The following is a 15,206-nucleotide window of genomic DNA, read 5'->3' as shown; positions in this document are numbered from 1 at the left end:
AATTAGTTTAAGTCTTTCTTTTTTTTACTTATTCTATTTATTTTTGCCTGCATCAGATCTTAGTTGCACGGGCTCTTTGTTGTGGTGTGCAGGCTTCTCTCTAGTTGTGGCGTGCGGGTTCCAGAGTACACGGGCTCTGTAGTTTGCAGCACACAGGCTCTCTACTTGAGGCGTGCAAGCTCAGTAGTTGCGGCGCACTGGCTTAGTTGCCCCACAGCGTGTGGGATCTTAGTTCCCTGACCAGGGATCGAACCCACATCCCCTGCACTGTAAGGCGGATTCTTTACCACTGGACCACCAAGGAAGTCCCTCTGTGCCCCTTTTTAAACATTTAAAAAATTGTGGTAAAATCTGTATAACATAAAAGTATCAGTACAGCTATGTTTAGTTCAGTAGCATTAAACACCTTCACATTATTGTGCAACCATGGCCACCACCCATCTCCAGAACTTTTCTCATCAAACTGAAATTTCTGTAATCATTAAAATAGTAACTTCTCAGTTTTCCCTCTGCCCACCCTCCACCCAGTCCCTGGCTATCACCGTCCTACGTTCTGTCTCCTTGAATTTGACTTCCTTAAGTACCTCAAATAGAATCATACATTATTCGTTTGTTTTGACCGGCTTACATCACTTGGCTTAATGTCTTAATGTCGAAGCATGTGTCAGAATTTCCTTCCATTTTAAGGCTGAATGATATTCTACTGTAGGTATATACCAGCTTTTGTTTATCTGTTGATGGACACTTGGGTTGCTTCCACATTTTGGCTACTGTGAATAATGCTGCTCTGAACATGGGTGTACAAATGTCTCTTCCAGTCCCTGCTTTCAGTCCTTGTAGATATATACCCGGAAGTGGGATCGCTGGGCATATAGTAATTCTATTTTAATCTGCTGAGGCAGCACCACTCTGTTTCTATAGCAGCACACCATTTTAACATTCCCACCAGCAGTGCAAGGGTTCCAATTTCTCCACATCTCGCCAACACTTTTTAAAAAAATAATAATCATTTTAGTGGGTGTGAAGTGATATTTCATTGTGGTTTTGATTTGCCTTTCCCTAATGGTTAATGATGTTGAGCATCTATGTCTTTGGAGAAAAGTCTATTTAAGTCCTTTGCCCATTTTTGAATTGGGTTTTTATGGTAAATTTTAGGAGTTCTCTATATAGTTTAGATATTAATCCCTTACCAGATATGCGATTTGCAAATGTTTTCTCACATTCTGTGGGTTGCCTTTACACTCTGTTGGCAGTGTCTGTTTTTGTGTGTGTGTGGTACGCGGGCCTCTCACTGTTGTGGCCTCTCCCGTTGCGGAGCACAGGCTCCGGACGCGCAGGCCCAGCGGCCATGGCTCACGGGCCCAGCTGCTCCGCGCCATGTGGGTCCCGGACCCTCCCGGACCGGGGCACGAACCCGCGTCCCCTGCATCGGCAGGACTCCCAACCACTGCGCCACCAGGGAAGCCTGGAAGTGTCTTTTGATGCACAAAAGTTTTAAATGTCGATGAACTCAATTTTGTCTATTTTTTCTTTTGTTACCTGTGCCTTATAGTAAGTTTTGAATCAGGAAGTGTGAATTTTCCAATTTTGTTCTTCCTTTTCAGGACTACTTTTGGCTATTTGGGATTCCATATGAATTTCAGGGTGGATTTTTCTAGTTTTGCAAAAAATGAATTTTGATAGGGATTACATTGAAACTGGATATTGCTTTGGGCAGATTTTTTCTTCCCATTTTTTAAAATGTCTTTAATTTCCTTCAGCAGTGTTTTATAGTTTTCAGTGATATAGTTTCAGTTAAACTCTGGTTATTTCTAAGTGATTCTTTTTGATGCTATTGTAAATTGAATTGTTTTCCTAATTTCCTTTTTAGATTGTTCATTGCAGTGTATAGAAACACAATGGATTTTTGTGTCTTGAATTTGTATCCTGCTATTTTGCTTAATTTGTTTATTAGTTCTAACAGGTCTGTGGGTCTGTGTATGTAATCTTTAGGATTTTCTACATATAAGTGTATCATCTGGGAACAGAGACAGTTTTACTTCTTTTCCAATTTGGATGCCTTGTACTTGTTTTTCTTGCCTAGTTGCTCTGGCTAGAACTGCCAATGCAATGTGAATAGAAGTTGTGGAGGCAGGCATCCTTGTGTTTTTTCTGATCTTAGAGGAAAAGCATTCAGTTTTTCACCATTGAGTGTGATGTTAGCAGTGGGTTTTTCATAAATGTCCTTTATCATGTTGGAAATTTCTTTCCATTCCTATGGTTTTTTTTTAATCATGAAAAGATATTGGATTTTTCAAATGCTTTTTTCTGCATCAATTGAGATGATGTGTTTTTTACCTTTATTTTTCTTATGTAGTATGTTATATTGATTGATTTTTGTATGTTGAATCAGCCTTGCATTCCTGGGATAAATCCTACTTGGTCATGTTGTATAATCTGCTTAATATGCTGGTGGATCTAGTTTGCTACTTTTTTTGTTTTAAGGATTTTTGTATCTATATTCATAAAAGATGTTGGCCTATAGTTTTCTTTACTTGTGATGTCTTTGTCTGGCTTTGGTATCAGGGCAATGCCCAGCTCATGGAATGGATTAGGGAGTGTTCCCTTCTCTTCGATTTTTTGTTAGAATTCAAGAAGCATTGACATTCTTCTTTTAAGAGTCTAGTAGGATTCAACATGAAGCCATCAAGTAAAGAAACTTTCTCTGTCCTGGAAGCTTTTGATTACTGATTCAGTCTCCTTACTAGTTGTGGGTCTATTCAGATTTTCTATTTTTTCATGATTCAGTGTTGGTAGATATTGTTTTTCAATGATTTTATCCATGTCATTTAGGTTATCCAATTTGTTGGCATGCAACTGTTCATAGTACTCTCTTATACTTCTTTTCATTTCTATAGAATTGGTAGTAATGTCTTCACTTTGATTTCTGCTATTAGTAATTTGAGTCCTCTTTTTCTTGGTCAGTCTAGCTAAAGGTTTGGCAATTTGGTTAATCTTTCCAAAGAACCAACTTTTGGTTTCATTAATATTTCTCTAATGTTTCCTTCTGCTAACTTTGGGTTAGTTTTTTTTTTTTTCCTAGTTCCTTAAGGTGTAAAGCTAGGTTGTTGGTTTGAGATCTTTTTAAATTATAAGCATTTACAGTTATAACTTCCCTCTTAGCCCTGCTTTTGCTGTACCTCGTAAGTTTTTTTACTGTTGTTTTCATTTTCATTTGTCTCAAGTATTTTCTAATTTCCCTTGTGATTTCTTTTTTGACCTATTGGTTGTTTTATTATTATTATTTTTTTACCTATTGGTTGTTTAAGAGTATGTTGTTTAATTCCACAGATTTGGAGATTTTCCAGCTTTCCTGCCCTTATTGATTTTTAACTATCTTTCAAAATCTATTAAGCCTTAATTTGTGACCTAACATATGATCTATTCTGGAGAAGAATGTACCATGTGCACTTGAGAAGAATGTGTATGCTGTTGTTGAGTAGAGTGTTCTGTATATGTTTGTTATACCTAGTTGGTTTATGTGTTGTTCAAGTTCTCTTGTTTCCCTACTTATCTTCTGTGTGGTTGTTCTAGTCTTTATTTAAAGTGGGGTATTGACATCTCCAGCTCTTACTTAGAACTGTTTATTTGTCCCTTCAATTCTGTCAGTTTTGGCTTCAGATATTTTGATGGTCTATTATTCTATGTAAATGTTTATAATTGTTTATCTTTTTTGCTGTATTAAACCTTTTATTAATATATAATATCCTTTGTCTCTTGCAACTTTTTTGATTTAAAGTCTATTATGTTTGATAGCCACGCACACTCTTTTGTTTACTATTTCCATGGAATATATTTTCACTTTCAGCTTATTTTTGTCTCTGGATCTAAAGTAATCTCTTGTAAACAACATATAACTAGATAATGTTTCTTTTACTCCATTCTTCCAATCTCTGTCTTGATTGGAGAGTTTAAACCATTTATATTTAAAGTAATTAATGATAAGGAGAGACTTCTGTCATTTTGCTCTTTGTTTTCAATATGGCTTTTAGCTTTTCTTGTCCCTTGTTTCCTGTATTATATCTTTTGTGTTTAGCTGATTTTTTTTTTGTAGTGAAACTTTATTTCCCTTCTCATTTCCTTTTGTATATATTCTATAACTATTTTCTTTGTGTTTACTATGGGGATTACATTTAACATTGCCAAATTATAATATTCTAATTTGAATTTATACCACTTTAATAAGATAAAAAAATTCTCCATCCAGTTCTGTCCCCACTCCATTTCAGTTATTAATGTCACAAAGTTACATCTTTATGCACTGAGTGTCCAAAAATATAGACAAATAAGTTTTTTTAATGCATTAGTGTCTAAGAAAACTGTTTTCCTTCATTCTCACACTCACACACTTAGGACATCATATATGTGGGTTTTCTGCACCAAGAAACTCTGACATTAACTGCTTGGAATTAGTGCCCAATCCCACGGGTTAAGGGCTTAATCCCACAGACTGCCCCCTACCCCCTGCTTCAGATGCCAGTCATAAGTCCAGGTTGTCACCTGGGCTTCTGACCGTCTGGCTGTAAATCAGGGCCAGTTTCTATGACCTCCTCCTCAGATTTGATAATTTTCTAGAGCAGCTCACAGAACCCAGGAAATGTTTACTTACTATTGCTGATTTATTACAAATGATATTTTAAAGAATACAGTTGAACAGCCAGATAAAGAGATACATAGGGGGTGAGGTATGGGAAAGGGGCACAGAGCTTCCATTCCTTCTCTGGGCACAGCACCCTCCTAGCACCTCCGTGCGTTCAACAACCAAGAAGCTCTCTGAACTCTGTACTTTGGGGATTTTTATGGGGGCTTTATCATGTAGACATGATCAATTATTAACTCATTTTCTAGCCCCTCTCCCCTCTCTGGAGAATGAGGGATAGGGCCAAAAATTCCAAGCTTCTAATCATGGCTTGGTCTTTCTTGTGACCAGCCCCTATCCAGGAGCTCACCAAGAGTCACCGCATTAGAACAAAAGATGCTCTTATCATCCAGGAAATTCCAAGGGATTTAGGAGCTCTGTGTCAGGAACTGAGGCAAAGACCAATATACTGATTTCTTATTCCACCATTAGTCTCTCAAATCATGTAGAAAACAAAAAGTGAAGTTACAAATCAAGTACAATAAGACCAGTTTTTATAGTTGTCCATATACTTGCCCTTACTAGAAATCTTTATTTCTTCAGATAGTTTTGAGTTAATGTCTAGTGTTCTTTCATTTTGACCTGAAGGACCCCATTACCATTTCTTGCAGGGCAGTTCAGGTCTAATGACATTAAACTCCTCCAGTGTTTGTTTATCTGGGAATGACTTAATTTCTCCTTCATATTTGAAGGACAGCTTTGCCATATATAAGATTCTTGGTTAGACAGTTTCTTTCAGCATTTTGAATATGTCAGCCTACCGTCTTTTGGCATCTAAGGTTTCTGATGAGAAATCTGCTGGTAATCTTATTTGGGATTCCATATATGTGATGAGTTACTTCTTACTTGCTGCTCTCTAGATTCTTTTTGTCTTTGGACAGTTTTGATTATAATGTGTCTCAGTGTGGGTTTCTTTGATTTTATTCTATTTGAAGTTCATTGAGCTCCTTGGAGGTCTATATTCATGTCTTTCATCACATTTGAGATGTTTTCACCCACTATTTTTTCAAGCAATCTCTGACCCTTTCTCTCTCTCTTCTAGGACTCCCACAATGCATATGTTGGTCTGCTTGAAGTTGTCCCACAGGTCATTTAGGCACTCTGTTCAGTTTTCTTCAATCTTTTTTCTTCTTGTTCCCTAGCTTGACAACTTCAATTGTCCTATCTTCAAATTAGCTGATTCTTCTGTCTACTCAAATCTGCTTTTGAATCCCTCTAGTCAGTTTTTCATTTTAGTTATTACATTTTTCAGCTCCAGAATTTCTTTCTTTAAAAAATAAATTTATTTATTTATGGCTGCATTGGGTCTTCATTGCTGCACGTGGGCTTTCTCTAGTTGTGGCGAGTGGGAGCTACTCTTCCTTGCGGTGTGCTGGCTTCTCATTGCAGTGGCTTCTCTTGCTGTGGAGCACAGGCCCTAGGTGCGCAGGCTTCAGTAGTTGTGGCATGTGGGCTCAGTCGTTGTGGCTTGTGGGCTCTAGAGTGCAGGCTCAGCAGTTGTGGCGCACGGGTTTAGCTGCTCCGCAGCATGTGGGATCTTCCCAGACCAGGACTCGAACCCGTGTCCCCTGCATTGGCAGGCAGATTCTTAACCACTGTGCCACCAGGGTGCCCAGAATTTCTTTTTAGTTTCTTTTTAGGTTTTCTATCTCTTTACCAAAATTTCCATTTTGTTCATACATCATTTTTGTGACTTTTTCCACATCTTCTTTTAGCTGTTTGAGCATCTTTAAGACAGACAGTTGTTTTAAATTCTTTGTGAAGTAAGTTCATCATTTGGTCTTTCTTAGACATTTCTGTTTATTTTTTTTTTCCCTTGAATGGGCCATACATTCCTGTCTTTTTATGACTTGTGATTTTTTTTGTTGTTGTTGAAAACTGGACACTTGAATCTTACAATGTAGAAACTCTGGAAATCCAATTCTTCTCTTCCTCAGGGTTTGCTGTTTTTGTTTGTTTATAGCTTATTTAAATTGATGTATATTGCCTCTGTGCCAGCATCAGCCTGAGAGGTAAACTTAAGGTTTTCTTAGACCTTTTATGAGCCTGCATCTTTTCTTGGGTATGTGTGGTGACTTTCCAAATTTTCTAGTATATGTGGTTACTTTTGAATATACTAGTTCTTAAATGTCTGGTTCCCAAAAGGTGAAAAAGGAAAAATGAAGGGGGAAAGAAACAGGCGCCAGGGACCTCCATGGCAGTCCAGTGGTTAAGACTCCGGCTTCCACTTCAGGGGACATGGGTTCCATCCCTAGTCAGGGGACTAAGATCCCACATGCCATGCAGCACAGCCAAAAAGAGAGAGAGAGAGAGAGAGAGAGAGAGAGAAACAGGTGCTAGTCCTTTTAAATACCCTGGAAGTCCTGTCATGTGGAGGAGAGGTTTGTGACAATGGTAGTGGGAGTTGTGACAATGGTAGTGGGAGTTGTGACAATGGTAGCGGGAGTTGCGACAATGGCTTCCCACCTCTGTCTGCTCCTCATGATCAGAAGCAGCAATTAGTGATAATACAGATTACTCAATATTTGGAGCACAAGGTTTTCATTGCCCACTCTGGCTCCCACAGGTCCAGAAATGTGTGCACAGCTTCCTGGTATGGGACCTGGGGTGTTTTGGGATAGCCACTACCTACCTAAGAGCTGAAACTGACTGAAATTAACTGCAGTTTACCTTCCAAGCCTTCCCTTGGAAGTCACAAGCATTTCATTGACTCCATTGTTCCAAAGTAATTACAAAAGGCAAATTCTGCAGGTGTAATTGTTATCTTGGTGGGGACATGGATTCCTGGTGCTTTCTACTCTATCATATTCCCTGGTGTCACTTCCTGTATCCTTTTGACACAGTCTTAATAATCTTGGGAAGTTCCCTTATTTTCTGGCACGATAAGATGCACTCATTCCTTCTTCCAGACTTGGAGTCAGGAAATACTCCAAGGATGATTTTTCCTCTTAGTAAGGAATGGAATTAAAGGCCAAAATCTGAGCATGAGGGGTTTGTGTTTGTATAAAATATTTCCTATTTAAATATAGCATTATTTTTTTAATATAGCACTATTTTTATTTCTGATTTCTATAATTTCACTTATGCTGAAAATCCTGATTTCTCACAGTATTGTTTTATAACCATTTTATTATGAAAAATAGCCCTCAAACAGAAAAGTGAATATAAGTACGCAGCTTAATGGATTATTACAAAATAAAGACCTTTGAAGCATTGTTAGCACTGCAGAAGCCCCTACAGTTTCCCTTATTGCCCCCTTCCCTCCCCTCTAATATTACTCATAGCCCATTGTCTGGACATAACTTCTTTGAATTCCTCTATTTCTGCCCTTTGGTGTTCCTGTAATTGGTAAAAGCCGCAATTGCTTTCTTAAGTTTTGCTTTCTTTTCTTTTTTTTAAATTTGTGTTTGAATGCTGTTAAATTTTTCCTTGATCTTTTTTTAAAATAAATTTATTTATTTATCTATTTATTTATTTTCGGCTGCGTAGGGTGTTTGTTGCTGTGCTGTCTCTAGTTGCTGTGAGCAGGGGCTACTCTTCATTGCGGTGCGCGGGCTTCTCATTGCTATGGCTTCTCTTGCTGCGGAGCACAGGCTCTAGGCTCACGGGCTTCAGTAGTTCTGGCACGCAGACTCAGTAGTTGTGGCTTGTGGGCTCTAGAGTGCAGGCTCAGTAGTTGTGGTGCACGGGCTTAGTTGCTCCACGCCATGTGGGATCTTTGATGTTTTAGTATCTTCTATAGATACTGTATTTTACTCATGTTTTGTTTTTCATATTTAAATGGATTGGTCTTTTCTGGATCCTCTTATATGGGAAATTACAGGGTAGTGTTCCCAATTTCTCAGCTCAAGAGCTCTCTCTCTACTGCTACAGTAATTGACAACTTTAAAAAATATGATTCTTGGATCCTGTCCTGTTTCAAGAAGTTCTACCACCAATCTCTTCTTTTTTCCCTTGACTTCCAAGACAATCCCCCACCCTTTTTAAAAGTGTTTTTAAAAGTCTGCCTCTTTTCTTTACCTCCTCCAATGCTTGATCTCACACCTTCCCACAGCATTCCCACTCAGGTGAGAACCTCTTCGGTAGGTAAATATTTGTGAATGGTTTCTAAGTTTTGCCAAAGCCAAGACTAACTGAACCCTCCATTCTTCTTACCTTTATGGCTTTCTGAACCTGTTCTGCTGGTTTGGGATGATCCCTCACACTTAAACATAATCTGGAATTTGAGGGTTTTCTCAGTATTGCTGGAAGTACAGGTTGTAGAATATTTTATTTGCTCTTTGTGCTTTTTTTTGAAATAAAACCGAAAACGTGCCCAGCAAGAAAAGTGGCATGAGTCACATCTAGATTTCCACCATGCTTCTATCAGCCAGACTTGCATTTTGTTTGTTTGTTTGTTTGTTTATTTAGTGGCTACACTGCATGGCACATGGGATCTTAGTTTCCCAACCAGGGATGGAACCTGCACCCCCTGCAGTGGAAGCACAGAGTCTTAACCACTGGACAGCCAGGAAAATCCCCCAGGCTTGCATTTTAGAAAGCCCAAACTGGAGAATGGCCTGGAGGTGGGATAATTTAGGCAAGAGATGATAGAGGCCTGGATTACGGTGGGGCCTGGAAATGGGGAGAAGGGAACTGGAATTTGAGCTATGGTGAATTTCACCTGACTTTTCTTTTTCTAAGGATACTGAGAAGTCAATGTCCATCTTGGATGTGTCTTCATCTCCCAGAAACAGTGGAGTGCACGCCTCTTGGAACCATGGCCCATCAGGCATTCAACGCGTCCCTCAGGGCATAGAGCTGGAGACGACCTCCTTGGTCTCTGCTGAGACACCCAGGCAGAATGCCAGTGAAATGGGGTCACACTTCAGTATGTTGCTGCCTGACCACGGTGTGACCTACTGCCCCCAAGTGACTTTCACTCCTTCCCAGATGATTTACACTGAGGGAATGTCTCCTTCCCAGACAGAAATGATGATTTTCAAGGGGCCCCAGGCGATGCCCTTAGGAGAGCCCAGTATTCCAGGGGTGGCCACGACCTTTGGTGGGAATCTAAGGATGTCCCCCAACGGGCCGCCAGTCTCACCTGCCAGTGGAATCCCAATGGTGTCCCACATCAGAATGCGAACAATGCCTTATTCTGGCCTCCCAACAGTACCTTCTAATGGAGGCCCTTTAACACCTAAAACATTATTGGATCCAACCATGCCTTCCACTGAGGCCCTGGCAATGCTCCGCTCTTTGGATCAGATGTTGCCCCCTAGAAACCCCCACAACTATGGGATGCCCCCAGCTGAATCGCCATTATTGCTGGCTTTGGAATCCCAGGGCTCTCTTGTGAGCCAGCCAGTCTCCCAGGAAGACCCCTTCCTACCTAAGCAGCCCTTACCTGCTCCACGGAGAGCAGAGCAGTACTCCGGGGCCCAGGAAAGGCCTCCCAGAAGGAGATCCCCAGTTTCAAGGCCTTACCGCTGTGACTATGAGAACTGTGAAAAAGCTTACACTAAGCGCTCCCACCTCGTGAGTCACCAACGCAAACACACAGGTAAATGAGGTGTCGGATGGGTGGGGTGGGTGGAGAGATCTCTGGACTTTAGATTTGTGGGGGACCCCTGGTTTGTAATGGCTTGGGATTAGCCCATCATCCTTCAAGTTTGGGATCAAGCTCTTTTGGGCCCACCAGCTTGCTTTCCTACAGTTCAGGATGACTGTGCCAAGATGGAGACTGCTGACGGTGCTGTCTCCTCACTGCTGTCCTGAGTTTTTCCTTTTGATTCCTCAACGTTGACTGCTCTGCTTCATAAAGTCAGACCCCTTCCTTCCTACCTGCTGGCCTATTCCTCAAAATTCCTTCTCTCCCTTGTCATTCCCCCAGGTGAAAGGCCCTATAAATGCATGTGGGAAGCCTGTACTTGGTCCTTCTTCCGTTCTGATGAACTTAGAAGACATACTCGGATACACACCAAATACCGACCACATAAATGTGACCAGTGCGGCCGACAGTTCATGAGATCCGACCATCTCAGGCAACACCAAAGGACTCATATGCGGATGCCAGCATCCCCAGACCCACCGGCTGACAGTGGACGTATGGCTGGTCCTCCTGCTCCTGGTCTTTAGGTCAATCTGCTCTTCCCCTCATTTTGGCTTCTCTGCCCAGATCTTGCCTGCCTCTGACCAGCTAGTCTCTTTGGTAGGTGTAGGTTTTGATGAAGACAGAAAGATTATGAGGCAGTGTGGAAGCCCATATGAGCTCTGGACCTAGTCGGGGCTCCTCAAAAACTGTCTTGGGTGTCCTCACATCTCTGGGGCCACCTACGTTTGTGCCAAGTTCAGCCACATGGCAAGATGGAGCAAAGTAGCGGTTGGGAGCTTCATAAAAAGCTCTTTATCTTATGTCACTCCTAGCTTGAAACCCTTTAGCGACTCTCCTTTGCCTGCTACATAAAATCTAAGTTCCTTATCTTGGTCTTTGACAGTTTCCAGAGACAGACTATGTTCAAATCCTGAATTTACCACTTACTAGCCATGTGACTTTGGGAAAGGTCTTTGATCATTATGCCAGATTCCCTCTTCTGGTAAAAGAAAAACAGTATTGGACTGTTGTGAACACATCTTATGTACAAAACCAGATTCTCTTCGGCACTCACCAGTCGCATACCCAGAGTTTGTCTCCTCCCATCATTTCCAGACTTGGATGGAATGCCCCCACAAGACATGGGATCTGGCACCTCAAGTAGCCACTAGCAACCCAGGAATGTGGAAGAGTTAGTGCTCCTGGGGTAACATTTGACTAATGGGGGATGGGAGAAATCCAGGATGATAAATTCCCTCTTCTTCCCTCCCTTCCCTGAACTGGTCTGGTGCAAGACACCATTTCTCCCAGTGGGGAGACCTCCCAAGTAGCCAATGGACACACCTGTGCCTCTTCCAGTCTTGTCATGAAGCAGACTCAACCTGCTATCACCTGGCATTGCCTCCCATTCTCTTGCGTCGAGTCCCTTTTCTCACTCTCAATGCCCTGTATTTGCATCACCCAAATAAAACATCGGTACTTAGTTCTTGTTCTAGGCTCTGTTTTCTAGGTAACTTGGGGTTGGAAGACATTAGACTGGGGCAGAGAAGGATGAACCGCACTGTAACCTTCCCTCTTCCCCCCACGAAGCCCAGGTACCTGGACTAGTAAATATCAGCTATTAAAAGGCCTGCTCTGCCCTGCCCCTCTCCTGGGATTGAGGGCATAATGACTCCTCTGGAAACTCAGCCCAGGTAGTTCAGAACCTCATTCCTGGATTTCTCAGCCAGCTGTTTTACTGACCAGCAAACTAATAGAAAGGAACTTGCCTAAGTTCTCAAGGGGCAGAGCTGGGATCCCAACCAGGATCTGTCCACTTCAGAGGTAGATCTCTTTTATCTTAGAGGTGACGTCTTCTACAGGTGTCTCCTGGGCCCAGTCTGGTGCCCAGTACTATCAGCTGATGGCCACAGTGAAATGAATCACATCTGGTTCCTGTGGCCCAGGGACCATCTTGGTCTACGGGCTGAGAGGTCCACCTTGGTGCAGTGGCCATGGAGAGGAGGACCATCTGAAGGGGAAGGTCAGAATTTCTGGGGGCGGTGACCCTTGAGCTCAGTAAGTGAGGGTATGTAACATCTAGTAATCCCTTGATGTTGAAATAAACTGAGCAGATGAATGAAGAGAAAAGAGAATTCCAGGCAGAGAGAAGCTGGATCTGGCGATCGCTCCCAGGAGAGTCAGCCTGCAAACTTCCATTCATTGGACAAATGTTCTTCAACCCACAATACAGAGAGCACCATGGCTGTCGGGACAGCTCACGGTGAGGGGCACGGAGACAACGAAAGTGTGTGTCAGGGAAGAAAGACTTCTCAAGGAGGTGCCTGAGTCGGACATAACGGGTTTATGGGGGTTAGCTGGACCTCCTATTTCCTGGACACCTACCTTTAGTCATGCCTTGTGCTGGACACTAAGTACTTGGAGAGCACGACAGTGCCTTGCTGCAGGGCAGGAAGATCACAACAAAAATTCTGAAAGTGCTCAATGCTGCCAAGGAGAAGAGCCAAACCTCTGTGGACTCAAACTTATTCTGGGTGTCTTGGGGAGTCTCATGGGCTTGGTTGTGACTGCCCCTCCCACCTCCACCCTGACCTTGTCCTGCAGGGCCACCTTGGTCCATTTCCTTAGTGGTCCCAGCATACCTGGGCCTGGCATCCCGTGGCTTCCACCCAAATTGTGAGCCAGGAGAGTGGATATGATTAAAAAATGGGGGCAGGGGGCTCTCTTTTGTGACCCAATTACCCAATTACCCAATTGCTGGCCCCAGGGACAGCAGTCTGAAGTATTCAAAGTCTCTATCGTTCCCATCTGAGCACTAGGTCCCTTCTATGGAGCAGGGCATCTTAGGCTCAATGGGCCAGGGCTGGTCTCTGTCCGCCACCCATCTTGCTCACATGCAGTCCTGGTCAGCAGGCCAGGTTGCTTGTTGGGATGCAAGAGGGGTCTGTTGGTAACCCATCACTTTCACTGAGGAATGGAAGTGGGTAGGAACCAGAGTGGGCAAGGGTGAGCCATGTATGCTTCAGTGGCAGGCAAAACAGGCCCCCACCCCTTGGAGGTCACAAACTAGTGGAGGAGGGACATAGGAAATGTACAGCATGCTGTGAGGACAAATATATCTATCTGGGGTTTACTATAGTAGGCCAAAGCAGTTAGGAAGGCACTTCTTAGGAAGAGTAATTTGAGCTCAGGGTTAAGGATTAACTAGGAGTTAGGCAGATAAAGGAGGTGAGGAAAGTCAATCTATCTTTTATCCAGTGATTACCCTATGACAGGCATGACTAAGCATTTCCCGTGTTATCTTTTTTTCAACACAAGGCAGGATAATGGGTGGGTAAGACATTGTGGGCTCTCTAGTAAGACTAGAAGATTTAAATTCTGCCTTTGCCATATGTGACTGTGTGGCCTTGGGCAAATTAGTTATCTCTGCTTCAGATAGCAGTGGGGCCAGATTAGTAGAGTCGAGCTCAAGAGAGATAGGATTAGTCCCATTCAAAAATGGTCTCTTTGATTTGTTTAAGGGAGAGGGAGATGTTTTGGTTCTCCAGGTGGGAGTGGAAGGTGGCTTGGACCAGGTTGTAGAAGTAGAGGTGGAGGGTAGTAGATTTAGGAGAGACAATTAACCCTAATCCAATGAATTAATCCAGTTAATTCATTGGATTAGGTCCGTGAGGGAGTAGTCAGGATGACACCCAGGTTTCTCGCTTGTGTGATAAATAAGGAGAACCAGATGAAATTCATAACTTATTTATTGTGATATCTAACGTGTGCAAAAAATCTTTTGTATATGTACAACTTAATAATAAAAACACTTATTTGCCTTTTATGACACTTGAGAAGAACTTTGAGTTCGCCTCTCGTCACATTCCTTGTCCTCAACAGAGGTAACCACTATCTTGAATTTTTAATCTTGTCCTTGCTTTTCTTTGTTGTTTTTACCATATATGTATCTATTCTTAAGCATATAATGATTGGTTTTATGTGGTTTTGAATTTTGTGTTTATTCTATTTGGGGTTTGTTGAACTCCTTCAATCTGAAGTTTTATATTCTTAATAAAATTTGGAAAAATTTTGGCTATGTTTTGTCAATTTTTTGTCCCCACCCCTTCTCCTTCTGACACACAATCTGCACATATAAACAGAGCTCTTGCTATTGTCCCATAGATCACTAATACTCAATATTTTTCTATCATTTTTTCCCCTGCTTCATTTTAGATGTCTTCAAGCTAACTGATCTTTTCTTCTGCAGATTAGAATCTGCTATCAGTTCCATCCAGTATGTTTTTCACATACCTTTTTTTTTTCTTCTTCTTCTTTTGGCTGTGCTGCACAGCTTGCAGGATCTTACTTCCCCCACCAGGGGTTGAACCCGTACCCTTGGCAGTGAAAGTACCGAGTCCTAACCGCCAGACCTCCAGGGAATTCCCTCAAATACTGTATTTTTCATTTCTAGAAATTCAATCTGGATCTTTTAAAATATCTTCCATTTCTCTTAACATTCTCGTGTTTGCCTCTACTTTCTAGAACATAGGAAGCATCGATATAGTAGCTGTTTTAATGCCTTCAGATGCTAATTTCCATTGTGTCTGTCATTTCTGAGTCTGTATCAGTAGATTGATGTTTCTTCTGGTGACTGTCCTTATTTTTCTACTTCTTTGAATGGCTGATAATTTTTTACTGGGTGCCAGACAATTGTGAATTTACATTGTTGGTTGCTGGATTTTGTTTTATTCCTTTAAGTGGTGTTGGCTTTTATTTCTGGCATACATTCTACTTGGAATTAGTTGGATCTCTTTGAGGCTTACTTCCCCGCCCCCCCCCCCCCCCAACTTAGGGAATTTTTATTTGTATGAGGCCTACTTTTAAGCTTTTCTAGGACAGGCCCAGAGCTGCCTTTTTTTTCTAATTTGCCCCACTGCTATGGCAATATCCCAAGGATTCTACCTTATCTGT

General features: G+C 41.9%; 1 protein-coding gene across 1 annotated transcript; it reads left to right on the top strand.

The window, feature by feature from the left end:
• The first annotated feature begins 9,358 nt into the window (after positions 1 to 9,358).
• Positions 9,359 to 10,798, top strand: KLF17 (KLF transcription factor 17). Its single transcript, XM_024760411.1, has 2 exons — positions 9,359 to 10,223; positions 10,554 to 10,798. The coding sequence occupies exons 1-2, from the start codon at positions 9,377 to 9,379 to the stop codon at positions 10,796 to 10,798; spliced, it is 1,092 nt and encodes a 363-aa protein (XP_024616179.1). The 5' UTR covers positions 9,359 to 9,376.
• The last annotated feature ends 4,408 nt before the right edge of the window (positions 10,799 to 15,206 follow it).

The sequence above is a fragment of the Neophocaena asiaeorientalis genome, unplaced genomic scaffold (assembly GCF_003031525.2).
Source record: "Neophocaena asiaeorientalis asiaeorientalis breed wild unplaced genomic scaffold, Neophocaena_asiaeorientalis_V1.1 scaffold761, whole genome shotgun sequence".
Taxonomy (NCBI): domain Eukaryota; kingdom Metazoa; phylum Chordata; class Mammalia; order Artiodactyla; family Phocoenidae; genus Neophocaena; species Neophocaena asiaeorientalis.
Note: the sequence above shows the minus strand (reverse complement) of the source record. Positions and strands in the feature narration are given on the sequence as shown.

Coding starts and splice junctions, on each gene's coding strand:
- KLF17 (XM_024760411.1), top strand. CDS start 9,377: ATGTCCATCTTGGATGTGTCTTCATCTCCCAGAAACAGTGGAGTGCAC. Junction 10,224..10,553: donor TCACCAACGCAAACACACAG/GTAAATGAGGTG, acceptor TCATTCCCCCAG/GTGAAAGGCCCTATAAATGC.